The sequence below is a fragment of the Ranitomeya imitator genome, chromosome 1 (assembly GCF_032444005.1).
Source record: "Ranitomeya imitator isolate aRanImi1 chromosome 1, aRanImi1.pri, whole genome shotgun sequence".
NCBI classification, from domain to species: domain Eukaryota; kingdom Metazoa; phylum Chordata; class Amphibia; order Anura; family Dendrobatidae; genus Ranitomeya; species Ranitomeya imitator.
Window position 1 is genome coordinate 959,166,395 of NC_091282.1, and position 18,284 is coordinate 959,184,678.

Sequence of the window (18,284 nt, forward strand, 5' to 3'; positions counted from 1 at the left end):
CATTAGTGACTACTAGTGGTGACCCTATTGAGGTTACAGCAGGTCACTGAGGCTGCGATCCCAGATCACTTCACTGTGAGCTGAGCCCCTGAACTGCAGTGACCTCAGGAAGATCACCGCTAGCACCATGAGAAGAAGTCTCCCGGTGCAACGCTGAGCTCAGTGAGTTCACCGCAGTTCACCGTGAGAAATTGCCCTATAGAAATTAATAAACATCTTTTGTCTGTTGTTTTCTAAGTCCATGTAAACACCATTAAAACATATTTCTGAATGCTGTTAGCAGCTCTGACAAGATCGCCACCCTCACAATCATGTGTAGAAATAGAATAAAGGAAAATCTACAATCAGAAAATAAGACCTTATTAGAAAAAATATATATTTTTGAATACCTGGCTTTAATTAATAAAAAATAATGTAGATGACACATTACCAGCAAGAGATAATTGGCTTTTTCACATGTCGTTACAATGTAGAGAAGGTATGACCAGTTTCCTATCAATTTACCTTGTATGTCTTTACTTTATTAGATACGGGAAGATTTTATTGGATAATGATTTTGAAGAGATCACTAGTGTCATCTGGCTGGATGATGTCACGTGTTCGGGCAAAGAGCCCACACTCACTCATTGTATCAAGCCAGACTGGGGCAAGCACGACTGCACTCATCAAGAGGACATTCATATACTGTGTTTTCCAGATACTGACCAGCACAGAACATTGTCTGGTATGTAATATGTAATTGTTCTTTATTTCCTTCTTTGTTGTTTTACCTGTAAGGTGATCCTCCTCCACAGTGACAGACATACACAGAAGAGGGCCCCTGTGGAAGAACAATATGAAGCAATGTTCCTTTCCAATAGATGATTTTTTTAAAGTGAATAAATAGCTGCATAGTCTCAGGATTTCTTTCCATGGTGGCTGTCGAGACACGAGCGTCAGTGGCTGCTCTCATCCACTGGCTCGGTTGTCTTAAGATGATGGTCAATGATGGTCAATGAAGCACATCTGTATTCTCCCAGCCAGGGCCGTGGTCCCTTAAACTGGCATCCTGTTGAACTGAATCGGGAACAGAGGTAGACACCCCTTTTATAGTTCACAACTGTCCTTCAGGCATCATCCACAGGTCAGGAGGGAGGTGAAGTGAGAACAACTCTCTTTGAGTATTTTATTAATCTGCATAGTATGTCCATCACTGTTTGCAAGTCAGCAAGCTACATGGATTTATAGAATGGGTAATCAACAGTTATTCAGTTACCCTATGTCCCTGTACGAAAGATAGCATAACAGAATCTGCAGTAAACAACTCAAGAATCGGGCATAATTAAGGTTAAATGCTGTATCATCATAGTGGCCCCATAGGGCCCATATACAGTATTACAAGCTACATATATGACAAGTCTGCCCTGATCCTTAGCTTAGATATTCAGATTGTACCCACAATTTCGGCATTGGTAAGGCACCATATGGATGTTTTAATCAGAAGGAATTATGATGTTCATTTTAAAGCTGAAATAAGAAGAGAGAGGATTCTTTTTCACAACTTATTAGGCACATCGGTGGTAGGAAAACATTTTTCTATTAATGGATATCTGATAAGTCCAAGGAAATAAATGAGTCCATATAAATGCATGCTCTGATAGTGTTTTTTTGCTGTCAAGGGCTACCATCTAAATGATGTTCCAAAGCAAAAATTGTTCTACCCTCAATAGATAGCATCTTAACTGTAAACCAATAAAATAATAGCAAAAATATAGTAACGGGAACTAGGAGATATTTGTGACATGCTGAAAAACTGATCAGGTGATTAATTATAATTAATTTAGTATGGTTTGTGTTAGGGCTCGAGTTCCTGCCTCTGCACAGGGGGAATCTCGGGCCATCTCAGCTGTGGTCTCCCATTCTTCTCCTGCCACAGGGGAGCCTGCTCAACAGATACGTCGATCCCAGCGTGCTACCTCTGTGCTAAGAGTTACTGCTGCATTTCCTGCTTCTGCCATTGAAGTCAGTGCTGGGCAGCGGCGAGCAGACGCTTCTAGGACTAAGTCCTGCTTTACACGTTCTGAGCATGCCCAGAGTAAGATCTCTCAGTGGAGATCGAGGGTCACATGATCAGATACTGCAGCTAAGGTCATTGGTCCTTCTTGGAAGGTCCTTGTAGGTGCTAGGACTAAGTCCTGCTTTGCACTCTGAGCATGCCCAGGGCAAGATCTCTCAGTGGAGATCTAGGGTCACATGCTCAGGTACTGCAGCAACTCCATTGGTCCTTCTTTGAAGGTCCTAAACATGCTGCAACTATTTAAGGCTCGCATGGCCGCACGGTCATGCGCTAGTATTGTCTTTTGTTATGTGCTTTGCGCCAGTGTGGTCACGTGAGAGTGTGTTCAGGGACCCGGCTGAAATAAGCCCCTAGAATGCTGGCACCTCCAGCGAGGCGTTTGTGTTTGAATGTATTCAGGGACCTGGCTGAAATAAGCCCCTAGAATGCTGGCTCCTCCGGCGAGGAGTTTTGTGTACATGCGTGACCACTGACTGCTCTCTGTTTGGGCAGTTAGCCTGTGCCTCTGTAGAGTCTAACAGGGCACAGTGCTTCTCTTTCACGGCTACTCAGTGAATTAACTGAGTTAGTCTATACCGCCATATAGTACCGCCGATGGCTAGCAGCAGGTACCCCTGCACGGTGGACCCCGGGATGTGAACGCACCAATATCAATAAAAACATCTCTATTTACTCGGTGCATTCCGCTAGCCCTAACAGTTTGTCTCTACTGCAATTGTACAATGTAGGTATTTAAGCACATTGTTTGGGCAAAGGGATAGATAGAGTATTTCAATTTTATAAGCATAATCTATATGTCAGTAATGCGATCTACATTTCAGATATTCAGAGGTTGCATAAATATTGGCACTTACAGTTTTCTGCTATACTTTTTGGTATATATATTCTACAGTCCTTAAAGCTTGCACATGTTTACATTTGCTTCATTTTATTAGCAGGAGCTTGTCGGTTTTTTTTTGTAGTATACATTAGGAAGTGATCACTGCCTCTACAGTTGACTGAGCACTAATCCCATCAGTTTAAGGTAATTTTTGATTAGCTTTGGATTCTACCTGCCTTTTAACCCTTTTACCTCCTAAGCCTGTTTGCAACTTCATGACTGGTCCAAATTTTGCAATTCTGACCAGTGTCACTTTATGAGGGGAATGCTTGAAGGGATCTACCGTATATACTCACGTATAAGCTGACCTGAGTATAAGCTGAGACCCCTAATTTTGCCACAAAAAACTGGGAAAACATAATGACTCGAGAATAAGCCTAGGGTGAGAAATGCAGCAGCTACTGGTAAATTTAAAATATATATATATATATATATATATAATATATATATATATATATATATATATATATATATATATATATATATATATATATATATTATATATATATATATACTGTATATATAAATAGATACCAATAAAAGTTAAATTAATTGGGACCTCAGTAGGTTAAGTGTTTTTGAATATCAATATTGAATCAGGAGTCCCATAAGATGCGCTATACAAAATACACCCCATATAATGCTGCACAAAGGTTAATTATGGCCCAGTAAGATGCTCAATAGAAACATTTGCCCCATATAATGCTGCACAAAGGTTGATTATGGTCTTTTAAGACATTCAATAGAAACATTTGCCCCATATAATGCTGCACAAAGGTTGAGTATGGCCCCATAAGATGCTCCATAGAAACATTTGCCCCATATAATGCTGCACAAAGGTTGATTATGGCACCATAAGATGCTCCATAGAAACATTTGCCCCATTCAATGATCCATAAAGATTGATTATGGCCCCATAAGATGCTACATAGAAACATTTGCCCCATATGCTGCTGCTGTGATTTAAAAAAAATTACATACTCACCTCTTGTCCTGAGCAGGCGGGGACATCGGCACTTGAGATATTCACCTGTCCCCGTTCAACCGCCATGCGCCGCTCCATCTTCCAGCTCTGTTCAGTGACTGTTCAGGCAGAGGGCGCGCACTAAACACGTCATCGCGCCCTCTGACCTGAACATCACAGTCAGAGGACGCAGAAGACTGAGCCCGGCGATGGAACGGGGACAGGTGAATATCACATGGCTCCCCAGTCATGCTCACCATCCTGGCGTGGTCTGCACGTCCCTGCTTCTCTGATGTGATGGTCTATCCGGCACCGACAGCTTGTTCCTGTGTTCAGCGGTCACAGGTACCGCTCAATAAAGTAATGAATATGCGATCCACCCCTATGGGAGTGGAGTCGCGTCCATATTCATTACTTTAATGAGCGGTACCACATGACCGCTGAACACAGGAAGAGTTGCCGATGCCCGGAGACCAACGGGAGAAGCAGGGGCCGTGCTGGGAGCAGGTGAGTATGATGTGACAGAGAGACGGACCGAGGGAGAGGAGACAGACCGGTTGGGGTGACTCAAGTATAAGCTGAAAGGGGCACTTTCAGCCTAAAAAAATGGTCTGAAAATCTCGGCTTATACTCGAGTATATATGGTAACTGATTCTGAGACTGTTTTTTCATGACATATTGTACTTCATTCTAGAGGTAAAAGTTCTTCGATATGACTTGAATTTATTTGTGAAAAAAAGGAACTTTGGCGAAAATGTCACAAAAGTTAGTTAATAAATAACATTACCAACATATCTACTTTACATCAGCAAAATTGTTGAAACATAATTTTTCTTGTTAAAAAGTTGTTAGGGTTAAAAGATTATCAGAGATTTTCTCATGTTTTCTACAGAATTTTCAAAACCATTTTTTTAGGGACCACAAAAATTTCACTTTAGACCCATTTTTTTCACAAGGGTAACAGAAGAAAATGGACCACAAAATTTGTTGTTAAATTTTTCCTGGGCATACCAATACCTAATATGTGGGGGAAAACCACTGTTTTGGTGCATGGCAGTGCTTGGAAGGGAAGGAGCGCCATTTGACTTTTTGAATACAAACATTGCTGGAATAACTAGCGGATGCTATGTCGCGTATGGAGAGCCCCTGATATGCCTCAACAGTGGAAACCCCCATACAAGTGACACTAGTTTTGAAACTAGACCCTCAGGGAACTTATTGAGATGTATGGTGAGCACTTTTAACCCACAAGTGCTTCGCAAAGGTTATAACATTGAGCTCTGAAAATAAAAAAAATCTAACTTTTCCCACAAAAATGTTTTTTAGCCTAGAATGTTGCATTTTCATAGGGGTAACAGGATAAATTGCACCATACAATTAGTTTTGCAAGTTCTCTTGAGCACATCAATACCCCATATGTGTGGGAAAACTACTGTTTGGATGCATGGCAGGGCTCAGAAGGAAAGGAGAGCCATTTGACTATTTGAATGCAAAACCTCCCACAAGTGATACCATTTTGGAAACTAGACTCCTTAGGGAACATATCTAGATGTGTGGTAAGCACCATGAACCTCCATGTGCTTCTCAGAAATTTATAACATTGAGCTGTAAAAAAATGAAATCACATTTTTTCCACAAAAATAAATTTTAGCCCCAAATTTTGCATTTTCATAAAGGTAACTGGAGAAATTGCACCATATAATTTGTTGTGCAATTTCTCCGGATTATGCTGATAGCCAATAGGTGGAAGAAAAATACTGTTTAGGCTCAAAGGAAGGCTTGGAATGGAAGGAGCGCCATTTGACTTTTTGAACGTAAAATTTGCTGGAATAATTAGCTGATGCCATTTCACATTTGGAGAGCCCCTGATGTGCCCCTCACAGGTCACCCCATTTTGGAAACTAGACCCCTCAGGGAACTTAACTAGATGTGTGGTGAGCACCTTGAACCACCATGTGCTTCTCAAAAGTTTGTAACATTGAGTCATCAAAATAAAAAAAATCTGATTTTTTCCACCCAAATTTTTTTTTAGCCCCAATTTGTGCAATATCTTCTGAGTATGCTGATACCCAGAGGCGTAGCTAGGGTTTTGGTTCAGGGGGGGCGAAGCTTCTGAGTGGGCCCCTAACCAGGTAACCTTGATTATAACTGGGTGATGCGCCCTAATAGTGGAGGAGAACTTCAGCAGATGACAGTGCTATTATTGAAGATGATCTCTATATAAAGACCAACATGGATATTACCGCCATATGGTCAGTAGTAGATACCAGCCCTACAGAACATATAAGAGATCACAGCACAGTTACAGATAATGACTTACCGCTGATGTCCTTTATGATGGAATCGTTCACTTTTCATGTCTTTTCCATCTGGCCCAGACCGACATGACAACTTCTTCCAGCCAGGACTCATCTGCAGAGAATACAACAAAGACACATTTCACTTCTCATATTCCAGCCATCACCATCTATTCCCAACCTGCACAAATTCCTCATCCTGCTGATACCCCAATACTGAGCCGCTGCTGCCGTATGTGTCCCTATTACTGCCCCTGATACCCCAATACTGAGCCGCTGCTGCCGTATGTGTCCCTATTACTGCTCCTGATGCCCCAATACTGAGCCTCTGCTGCTGTATGTGTCCCCATTACTGCACCTGATACCCCAATGCTGAGCCTCTGCGGCCGTATGTATCCCTATTACTGCACCTGATACCCCAATACTGAGCCGCTGCTGCCGTATGTGTCCCTATTACTGCTCCTGATGCCCCAATACTGAACCTCTGCTGCCGTATGTGTCCCTATTACTGCCCCTGATGCCCCAATACTGAGCCGCTGCTGCCGTATGTGTCCCTATTACTGCCCCTGATACCCCAATACTGAGCCACTGCTGCCGTATGTGTCCCTATTACTGCTCCTGATACCCCAATACTGAGCCGCTGCTGCCGTATGTGTCCCTATTACTGCTCCTGATGCCCCAATACTGAACCTCTGCTGCCGTATGTGTCCCTATTACTGCCCCTGATGCCCCAATACTGAGCCGCTGCTGCCGTATGTGTCCCACTCCCTATTACTGCCCCTGATACCCCAATACTGAGCCGCTGCTGCCATATGTGTCCCTATTACTGCCCCTGACACCCCAATACTGAGCCGCTGCTGCCATATGTCCCTATTACTGCACCTGATACCCCAATACTGAGCCTCTGCTGCCGTATGTGTCCCTATTACTGCACCTGATACCCCAATACTGAGCCTCTGCTGCCGTATGTGTCCCTATTACTGCACCTCCTGTGTGGTTCTCTGTACCTTCTAAAGTAATGCCGAGTGCAAGTGCCCTAGAAATTAGTGCCCACATTTTGCCCCCTAGAAAGTAATATTGCTCTGTGTGCCCCTTTGATAGTCACAGTAACCTGAGTTCCCCTATAACAATAAGTGCCCACTTTACATTTAATAATAATGTCCTCAGTCTCCCCCCTGTACAGCTCCCCTATACACAGTATAATGCCCCCTAACTGTATAGTACCACCCACACAGTATACTGACCCCTTATTAGCCTCCAAACTGTTTGATGGCTCCAACACTATATGATGGCCCCCTCACTGTAGTCCCCACAATGTATGATGCCCCTTCACTGTGTGATGGCCCCATAGATAACCTCCATATAGTATAATGTGCCAGATAGTCCTCAATATAGTACAAGGCAGCACCGCATAGGCAGACCCTGTGGTATAAGACAGCACCCCATAGGCAGACCCTGTGGTATAAGACAGCACCCCATAGGCAGATCCTGTACAGTATGTAAGGCAGCATCCCCCATAGGCAGATACAGTATATAAGGCAGCACCCCATAGGCAAATCCCGTATATAAGGCAGCAGCCCCATAGGCAGATCCTATATATAAGGCAGAACCCACCCAATAGGCAGATCCTGTATATAAGGCAGCACCCCCCCAATAGGCAGATCCTGTATATAAGGCAGCACCTCCATAGCCAGATCCTGTATAAAAGGCAGCACCCCCTCCAATAGGCAGATCCTGTATATAAGGAAGCATCCCCCAATAGGCAAATCCTGTATATAAGGCAGCACCCCCCAATAGGCAGATCATGTATATAAGGCAGCACTCCCCTCCCCAAATAGGCAGATCATGTATATAAGGCAGCACTCCCCCCCAAATCGACAGACCATGTATATAAGGCAGCACTCCCCCCCCCCCAAATCGGCAGACCATGTATATAAGGCAGCACTCCCCCCCCCCCAAATAGGCAGACCATGTATATAAGGCAGCACTCCCCCCCCAAATAGGCAGATCATGTATATAAGGCAGCACTCCCCCCCAAATAGGCAGATCATGTATATAAGGCAGCACTCCCCCCCAAATCGGCAGACCATGTATATAAGGCAGCACTCCCCCCCAAATAGGCAGACCATGTATATAAGGCAGCACTCCCCCCCAAATCGGCAGACCATGTATATAAGGCAGCACTCCCCCCCCAAATAGGCAGACCATGTATATAAGGCAGCACTCCCCCCCCAAATAGGCAGATCATGTATATAAGGCAGCACTCCCCCCCCAAATAGGCATACCATGTATATAAGGCAGCACTCCCCCCCAAATAGGCAGACCATGTATATAAGGCAGCACTCCCCCCCAAATAGGCAGATCATGTATATAAGGCAGCACTCCCCCCCAAATAGGCAGACCATGTATATAAGGCAGCACTCCCCCCCAAATCGGCAGACCATGTATATAAGGCAGCACCCCCCTGAATAGGCAGATCCTATAAATAAACAAATACTCACCTCTCTTCCTCCTTGTTCCAGCGGCGCTCCCTGCTCCCGCTCATCTACTGACAGCGGGCGCCGGACAGTGACGTCATCGCGCCCGCTGTCAGTGTGGGGGATGATGGGAGAAGGAGCGCAGCGCAGCGCTCCTTCCCTCATCAATGCGGTGAGCTGTATCGGCTAGATGCCGATACAGCTCACATTGCATTGCGATAATGGGCGGGGGGCCCACTGCTGGCACCGGGCCCCCCTGCCTGCTCAGGGGCCCCATAGCGGCAGAGCAGGGAGATCGATTCTCCCTGCCCTGTCGCTGAATGTAACTGCATCGGCGCGCTGCATGCACCGATGCAGTTACAGTAGCATAGCTCTGGGTGGGCCCCCTCAGAGCGCGGGGCCTGGGGCGATGGCCCCCTCTGCCCCACCGGTAGCTACGCTACTGCCGATACCCAATATGTGGAGGAAAACTACTGTTTGGGCACACTGCAGTGCTCAGAAAGAAAGGAGTGGTGTTTTGGAACACAGTCATGTCATGATTGGAGAGACCCTGACCTGCCTACACAGTGGAAAACTCTCCCAAATGATTCCATTTTGGAAACTAGACCCCTCAACTAGTTTATCTAGATTTGTGGTGAGCACCTTGAACCCCCAAGTGCTTCACAGAATTTTACAACGTTAGTCTGTGAAAATGAAAAAAAAATTCCCACAAAACTGTTGTTTAGCCCCATTTTTCTACACTTTCACAAGGATAGCAGTAGAAAATGCACCCCAAAATTTGTTGTGCAAATATTATGGAGCACCATATCATAGTACCAATTTTACTGTTATGTAAAATTGGTGCCATGACCCACTGGGAGGGCCCCTGAGGTGCCAGACCAGCAGAACTCATAAGTGACCCCATTTTACAAAATACACCTCTTGATGAATTAATCTAGGGTTGCAGTGATCATATTGACGCCACAGGTGTGTCACAGAATTTTATACCACTGGGCTGTGAAGAAAAAGTAATTGCATTTTTACTACAAAAAAATTGTTTAGCCACAGATTTTACATTTTTACAAGGAGAAATGGGTACAAATCGCATCAAAGTTTGTCACACAATTCCTGCTGAATGTAGAAATACCCTATATATGGCTGTACAGTACTGCTTAGCCATACAAAGAGACTCGGGAGACATGGTGCGCTATTTGCCTTCTGTAGCACAGATTTTCATAGAATAGTTCCTTCGGAAATTTATCTACAGGTGTAGTGACGATTTTGACTCCATGGGTGTTTTCCAGAAACAAGCAGCGGTGGATGTTACTGAGTAAATTGCAAACTGCCATTGTAGTGCCCAGTACTTTCTAATGACCAGTTCATTGTGGTTCAGAGTTCATGCTTCTGGAGACAGCACCTGTAATTTGGGCGGGCTGTCATCGCTACAGAAATGCCAAACATGTGGATGTTAAATGTGATAGAGGCACACTGTGGGGCTCAGAAGGGAGGGGGCATTTGGGAATGCAGAATTTTTTGGATTTCTTTTGGGGTGTGAGGAGCCATAGCACTTTTCCAGAGTCTTTGTGCAACCAGTAACATGAAAACCCCCTATATTTCCATTGAGAGGTGACGGACCTGAGTGGCTACTTACTATTTTTGTGGATTGAGTTGAAGCTTTTATTGGGAACATTTTACATAATGTTTGGGATTACATTTATCCTGCGCTCTACTCTGAGCACTTACTTTGGGTTGTCCATCTAAATTGCAGAGTGACATAATTCAAATGAAACTCCAAGGGATCCATTCACTGTAATGAGGTAGCAGAGTTACTCTGTGCTCCTCTGGCCTCTGTTCAGTGGTTTCCTTCCTTTCAGAAGTGCTCAAAACTGTGGCGGTCTGCGATTTTAGGCATGCCTAAATAGACTTACACCGCTGGATCATAGGCCAGACAGTGTTCACAGTGTCTCCATCTGCCTCATTATAGGGAATCCTTCACTGGGGGTTCCATCTGAATCATGTATTTCAGAGAATTATTCAGATATACAATAACAAATTGTATTGTGGTACCGTGTTAGCCAGAAAAATCGATGTGAATATTTTTCTGCCCAATGATGATAGAAGATTATTTTCTGGTTAGCCAATAAAGGTATCACTCCTAGAATACTTTTGTCATCATTGGGCAGAAAAATATTCACATCGAGAGAATTATTCAGAAACCCTGGTGTAAGCCTTGCTCAGCACAGAGCGCAGGATAAATGTGAGTTTAGCCTTACCGTGATCTTTGGTAGGCAGAATGAAAAAATCAAGAGCAGGTGAAAAATTAGTTTTATTTATTTTTTATTCCCTTTCTCGTGAGGACAAAGTAGTGACCTTATTCTTTGGGTTGATGTGATTATAGCGATACCAGGTTTATATTGTTTTTTTATGTCTGGCTGCTGTTACACACTAAAACACATGCTCAATAGGAAATTAAAGTGGCATGTCCAGTAGGATAGGACCCATAAGAGAAGTGTCACCTTGCTGTAGTTGATGGGCACACATGAATTGGCCAGTTTATGCATTAGGTTAGGAGCCTTCATTTTTTTGTGAGTACATCTTGTTGAGTAACAATACAACTTAGATTTAATGCTTTCAGTATTTTGATATATCTTGGCCCTTACAGAGTGCTGTTGCCTTTTCTTTTTATATATCATACAGTCATTGCAGCTTGCACCTGTTCACACTAAGGATAGGTAGATAGATAAGATGCAAGATAATGCCAGTCTTGACGAAGACTGCTAAGTGTCACCACAAGAAATGCACTGCAGCAAGGATTGTAATTGTAAATTATGGTGAATTCTGTTGGCTGTGCTCAGCATTACCTGTCTTAACATTACTAAGAAAAGGAATGGAGTAAGCCATAAACCATCAAAGATAAGTTTAAAAACAACTTTTATTATAACAATTCATTAAAAGCGTTCGAAATACAAAATTAATAACAAAAGTCTGAAACTATGGAGGAGACATGGAAGTAGGCAAGTAGAGGGTATAGGTCCAATAAGACATGGGAGGACATAAAAGAAAATCACCAGGACATATAGAAGCAGCGCAGAGAGCTAAACCAGATAAAGTTCCATTTGCTTACCCTCTTTTTCGAAAAGGTATTGAGACTTAACTAAGATCCGTCCTCTTTTTGAAGAGCTAACAGAGCTGGCAAAAACTGGCATAAAACTACCAAAATTCTCAAAATTTTGTGACATTTCAAGTGACTAAATGACAGAATTCTGGCAAAAGCTGTTTGATGAATCAGCCCCTCAGTGTATGTCGGAAAAAAAGGTTTAGATCTTTGCCGAGTGCACAAGCTTGCAAAATCTGAATTATTTCTCTCCTACCCTCTGGGACAGGTGATTATAAATTGTCATATATTAGTTTCTGGTGAGCCTAGGAATATTACAGGTGACATTTTAATGCTGCCATTCATTGAGCTTCTGGCAGGTTGCCACTTTGCACTGTGAAAGAAATGTAAGTAGCACCGGTATTTTGGCAGCCAGTGTGATTTTATTTCAGCTGGACTTAAAAGAAAGTGAAGCAGGAAGAACACAAGACATAGACGCAGGAAAGGAACAATACTGTTCTTTACTGCTGGATAAAATGCAATAGATGCCAAAGAAAACGAAACATATATAATATGGTTTAATCTGATATTAATAAAAGCTTCTAAAAGCTGATGACGTGTACGAAGCTGATAACCGAACCTCTCATATGTGTAAGGCTTCTTTCACACTCCCATTTTGAGACGGCCATCATAGTGCGTCGGCGCAACGTATCGACGGATGTTGTAAAAAGATTGGCAAACGGATGTAACGCATTGAGTAAACTGACGAATTCATCGAATTCGGTAGTACCTGAATTTTAATGCATAAAATTCGAGAGAGAGAGAGAGAGAGAGAGAGAGTTTTTTCCCAGACTAGAACATCCTTCCAGCATGCTCAGAATGAAAAAACGGGATACGTCGCTGGATTCCTGTGTTTGACGGTCAGCGATGGATCCTGCGTCCATAGGCTTCTATTCTAGCCAACGACGGACAGCGCAGGACTGTCGCTGAGCGATTTTCCGACGTGCAAAAAAAACATTCCTCTGAACGTTTTCTCCACCCGACGGACCTCTATTTTCCGACGGATCCAGTGCACGATGGATGAAACGGATGGCCATCCCTCACAATCCGTCGCTAATACAAGTCTATGGGAAAAACAAGATCCTGCAGAAAAATTTGCAGGATCCTGTTTTTTCTAAAATCAACGGATTTCGAGGTGAGGAAAAAGACAGAAGTGTGAAAGAGGCCTAAGGGGATATATTGGAAAGACGTATTTAAAAATACAGTAGTTAAATAGTGGAAAAGTAATTGGCCTTGTTTTATTGTGATCTCATATTTCACACATATCCTCTGTGATTTGATGATGTAGTGTGAAAAGTAAAGACACAAGGTAATTTTATCTCAAATGCTGACACAAAGAATCATTTTAATATTTCATTGTCTCTTCCCATTTACAAATCCTAAGTCTGTATTTTTCTTTAAAAAGCGCAAAGTGTGAAATCAGGATTCTTCATTCTACTATGTAAGATTTGATGCGCTAATTTAATTTAATGATGCATTTGTGACACAAGGATCCATATGTGCGAATGTGAGAATTCTCAAGAGTGATTGTTTGAAGATAATATTCATTTCATATTTCACGTCTATGTATCGTTTGTCAGGCGGTCTCGTGGTTTGTTGCTTGGGTCGTGTTTTTTGTCTTTTGAGCTCATTTTATTTTAGAAATCTTTGCAAATTAAACAAGAACATTTAAACAGGACATGAATAGTATGGATGATGAATAAATAGTTGGATTTAGTTATACAGAAGTGTACTTTCTCACATTTATTGTGGGTTCAGCATATCTTGTAGATTGTGAGCCCTCGCGGGCAGGGTCCTCTCTCCTCCTGTACCAGTTATGACTTGTATTGTTTAAGATTATTGCACTTGTTTTTTATATATATACCCCTCCACACATGTAAAGCGCCATGGAATAAATGGCGCTATAACAATAAATTATAATAATAATAATAATCCTGAGGTTTGTGGCAAGCTTTACTAAAATTAAAATGATTTCATGATACTCCGCTATGACATCTATACAATTTGCCGCAGTGTGTGGCCACTCAGTGGTTTTAATGTGAATTGTGTCCTGTTAAGGGATTTGCTAGCTTGTTTCAATATTGTCTTCAATTTAAGTAGTGAGGAAATTAAAAAAATTAAGTGTGGACATTGTAACTGAAAGTAATGTCGATGTTAAACGTGTGTCCAGAAACATAAGGGCTGATTGTTGGAGTTAGAGTATTGATACTTAACATGAGTGGACTGACCATTTTGTACATTAGTGAAATGCTCTAAAACCCAATCACAACCCCCCCCTCATGTCCTTGATTTATTAGAGTATTCTCAGTTTAAGTACTGGGCATTAGAGCATTAAAGATGATCAAAAAGAAGAGGCCAAGATATCCAGATGGCGGGTGCAGAGATGGTGTGATAGTTGACCTGTACGGTGAGTATTCATTCTTTTTAAGTTCTGTTGCCGGCTCTGTACGATCCAGCAAAGTGAGGACTGCCGCTGGCCATCATTTTGCTAAATTTGAGCAGAGCCAATTTCAAAATAGTCATATCCTGGAAAATACAAATTTTAATTACATCTGAGAAGAATTCAGTTCCACTTGAATAAATTTGCAGATCTCTGTATACAATAAAAAATACGGCATTTGTAAGTGCTAATCACATGTATTCTATGTTCCAAAATCAATTAAATTATGGTGACAGTAATATGTAAGTGGTTCATAAATTTAATGCCAAGGGGCTGAAAATAAATCACTAAGCAAAACCCAAGATCGATAGTACTACCACAAAGCGACCATATAGTGATAGATACCAGTCCTGCAGAATATATTGAGGGATTACGGAACAGGTATACATAGTGGCTCAGAGATGAAGTTCTTTTTGATAAAGTTGTTCTCTTTTCCCATCTTTTCCTCCCAGTCCAGACTGACATGACAACTTCTCCTGACACAATTCATCTGTAGAGTATACAACATAGACACATTTGGCTTTTCACATTTCCAGCACTGTTCCATCTATTCTTAATGTTCACAAACTCCCCATCCTACTGATATCACATTGATGAATCCGTTGCAACCGTATTTATTGGTATTACTGCTCCTGCTGTTTGGCAGGGTAACGGTACTCCTCTTCGTAAGCCACATAGTAATAATGCTTACCACTTTTCCCTTACATAGTAAAACACCTAAATAGTGCCCTTTAGATGGTAATTTTTTCCTCCTAGAAAAGGTTATTGCCATCTATAAGTGCCTTAGAACATAATAGGGCTCACAAAAGTAACACCGCTGGAAGGTATAATGTCTCCCATATGGCCTTTCGACAGTTATAATACTTTGAGTGTCACTGTAATATAATAATACCTCTTAAATGCCCACTTGACATTGAATGTAGTTCCCTAAGTGACCCTAAACAGTAATAATATCCCCATATGCACCACACAGTATGATTCCTCTACACTCCCCCACAAACAGTATGATGCTCCTCACAGCCACCTACATGAAGTATGATAGCCCCCATAGCTATAGCTCTATATTCATCTAGCCCAGGATCCTGCTGACTCTGTGAGCACAATCAGCATCCCAAAACAGGCAGATCGAAGTGTTGGCATTAGTGATGAGCGAATATACTCGTTACTCGAGATTTCTCAAGCACGCTCCGTGGTCCTCCGAGTATTTTTTTTGTAGTGCTTGGAGATTTAGTTTTTAGCACCGCAGCTGAAGGATTTACATCTGTTAGCCAGGCTGAGTACATGTGGGGGTTGCCTGGTTGCTAGTAATAGTAATAATAGTAATAATAATAATAATAATGTACTTATGCTGGCTAACAGATGTAAATCATTCAGCTGTGGTGCTAAAAACTAAAACTCTGAGCATTATAAAATACTCGGAGGACGCCCGAGCATGCTCGAGAAATCTCGAGTAATGAGTATATTCGCTGATCACTAGTTGGCATCATCATGCCTTCTACACCGGGACTGTAATGATCTCTGTGTGCTCCTGCCGTTCTATAGGCTTCAGGTCTAAAGCAACCTGCAGAGAACAGGCAGTGATAGGTCAGCGTGCACTGTATTGGCATGCTATGCAGGCTGATGCTGTTTTAAGCCACCTCTGCCTCCTGGATTGCCATACTACTGGTCTCGTGGAAGATTAGCCAACTCAAAGCTGTCTGGCAGCACTACTTATCAAAACACATATGTGTTTATCTGAGCTTCCATGTGTATGTTGGTGTGAGGGTTCCAGAGAGATATCTGTCAACCAAACCATTAATTGACTGACTGCTGTCTGAAGTGTAGCCTGCTTAAGTGACAACTAGTATGGCTGACATTACAGCTTCCATTGGGATTCTCACTATACTAACCTGAGTCTGACTTTTTATGCAGTAAAATATATTTTAGTGCCCCCACATAGCTAGACAGATTTGATGGCATCTGGGAACATAGGTAGCTACTGTATATAAGAAGTGGATAATTAAAGGCCTTGAGTCTACTAGAACCCATACAGTCACATTATTTAAATGATCAATTGGCTTTGATCCATTGACATTTTTGGTGCAGCACGAGAAATGTTATTCTGGTTCTCATCAGCCACCTCTGAGAGATATTACACACTTGGCTCCTTGCAGGAATGTCATGAACAAGGTCCTGTGAATCTGACCATATAGCATCACAGAATGTGTTGTGTTCTATAAAACATGTTTTTATCTAGAAACCATGAACAAATCTACATATAGCAATAAGTACAGTCATTTTGCATATTTAAAGGTCATGTTCGGATAATATTAATGGAAGTGGAAGGGTTTAAATCCTTGGGTGAGCGGATTAGGGAGAGATTTTCTGTGAGTTAAGGGACTAAAAGGCATATGGAAATAAGACAGCTGGTCCAAAAATGATTGACACTCCGTCTTCAGACCCGGGAGATTTACAGACGGCCAATTTTCTGCCTGACCGACGATTTATCGTATCCTCCAATTACGTCAAGTAAAATATACTCCAAAATTGCCAGCAAACGGGACCTTGTCTATACTGTAATCATAGACAGCTCTGTAAATATTTCTTCTAGCATCCACTATACTCTAAAATTAATGTCCACATTGTGCAGGCCACATTCTACATGCATTAGTGTTAAATTATTAATCTGTATAAGTATTCATAACTGTGAATCTATTATAGATGATATTCCCTTATAGCAGGGATGAGTAGGTGTGAGCCCTTACAAGAGCAGCTGCCGGCGATTTGATGGACTGATATCAAGCAGAACTTTGCAGCTGGTTTCTGAAAGTGAAATACTATTCCATTACATCCCTTTTTACAGATAGGAATTGCAGATGTTTCAGTTATTACGAGTGATCACAACCACTGGCTTGGCAATGTTATGAATGACTTTCCTCTCTTGGGGAATAATAAGGGCAATAATTAACTCTGACCTTGATAAATAAACTTGGATTATGCCTACATAACCCTAAAACATCATTGAGACAAAAATATTCTGTCTGTAATAGCAAGAACCATCTGTGCCGACTGAACCAGCAGACTATCACTATTCAGCACGGTTCATTGCAGGTCATAAAATAAACGAAGACTTTGATATTTCACAAATTATATACTTGTCATTATTAAAGGGGATATCTGCTACCGCACAACAGACACAGCTACAGTTGTCTTCTACAGTACATGGTACATATCAATAGGATAAACGTAAAGGGGCTGTCACGTTAGAGACAAAATATTTCTCAATGTGGCTTCTAGGTAGATAAGCTGATCGACCCAGGATTGGACCCCAGCACCTCCCAATAACATGAGATAATGCCCAGAAAAGCCACTGCCAGCCAAGCAGCTATAGCATTATATGGCTAAAATTCACAGGGCTGCTCAAGTCTGCGATAGCAAATGGGGCTCTTAAAAAGTAGCTCTTGAATCTGACACATAAAGAAGAGTGCTAATCAAGACCACCTCTATGAAATCCATATATAATATAATAGTGCAGAGTTTGTCTCCATGAGTAAAATCAAGCTATAAAAGAAGTCTGTCAGCTAGTTTTTGCTATTTAATCTGAGGGTAGCATAATATAGGGCAAGTGAGCCTGATTCCAATAATGTATCTCTTAGTTTACTAGGTGCAACCGTTGTGACACAATCAGAGTTTTACATGTAGCAGACCTGAAAAGCTAACCCCACCCCTACCACAGCTTTTTATGTACATTGTGTAGTGACAGTTAGCTGCTTATCAGGGGAGGGGTGTGGTTGGACCAGGTCTTACATGCACTGTGGTCAGGGCAATAATAATCTCCTAGTGATAAACATTCATTGTAAGTAAACAACACACAGCCTGATAAGTGACACAGCTCTGAATTCAGCTGCTTTTTCATACTGTCCTCTGATTACATATCAATAACCTGCTAAGCGATTCTCTTCATTGATACATTAGATAACTCTTAGCCCAATATTTGCTTACTTTACATTGATCTTTTCTGACTTGTCTATATACATGTACAGGTAGATCAGGCAGAT

The 18,284-nt window shown here is 42.0% G+C and overlaps 1 protein-coding gene across 2 annotated transcripts in view; it reads left to right on the plus strand.

Moving 5' to 3' along the window:
• The window catches only part of PRSS12 (serine protease 12), a 305,892-nt gene that overhangs the window by 192,146 nt on the left and 95,462 nt on the right, over positions 1-18,284 (plus strand). For both annotated transcript variants that reach the window (XM_069743759.1, XM_069743760.1), the window contains one exon: positions 528-724. In XM_069743759.1, coding sequence (XP_069599860.1) covers positions 528-724 — 197 coding nt within the window. The remainder of the gene's footprint in view (positions 1-527; positions 725-18,284) is intronic.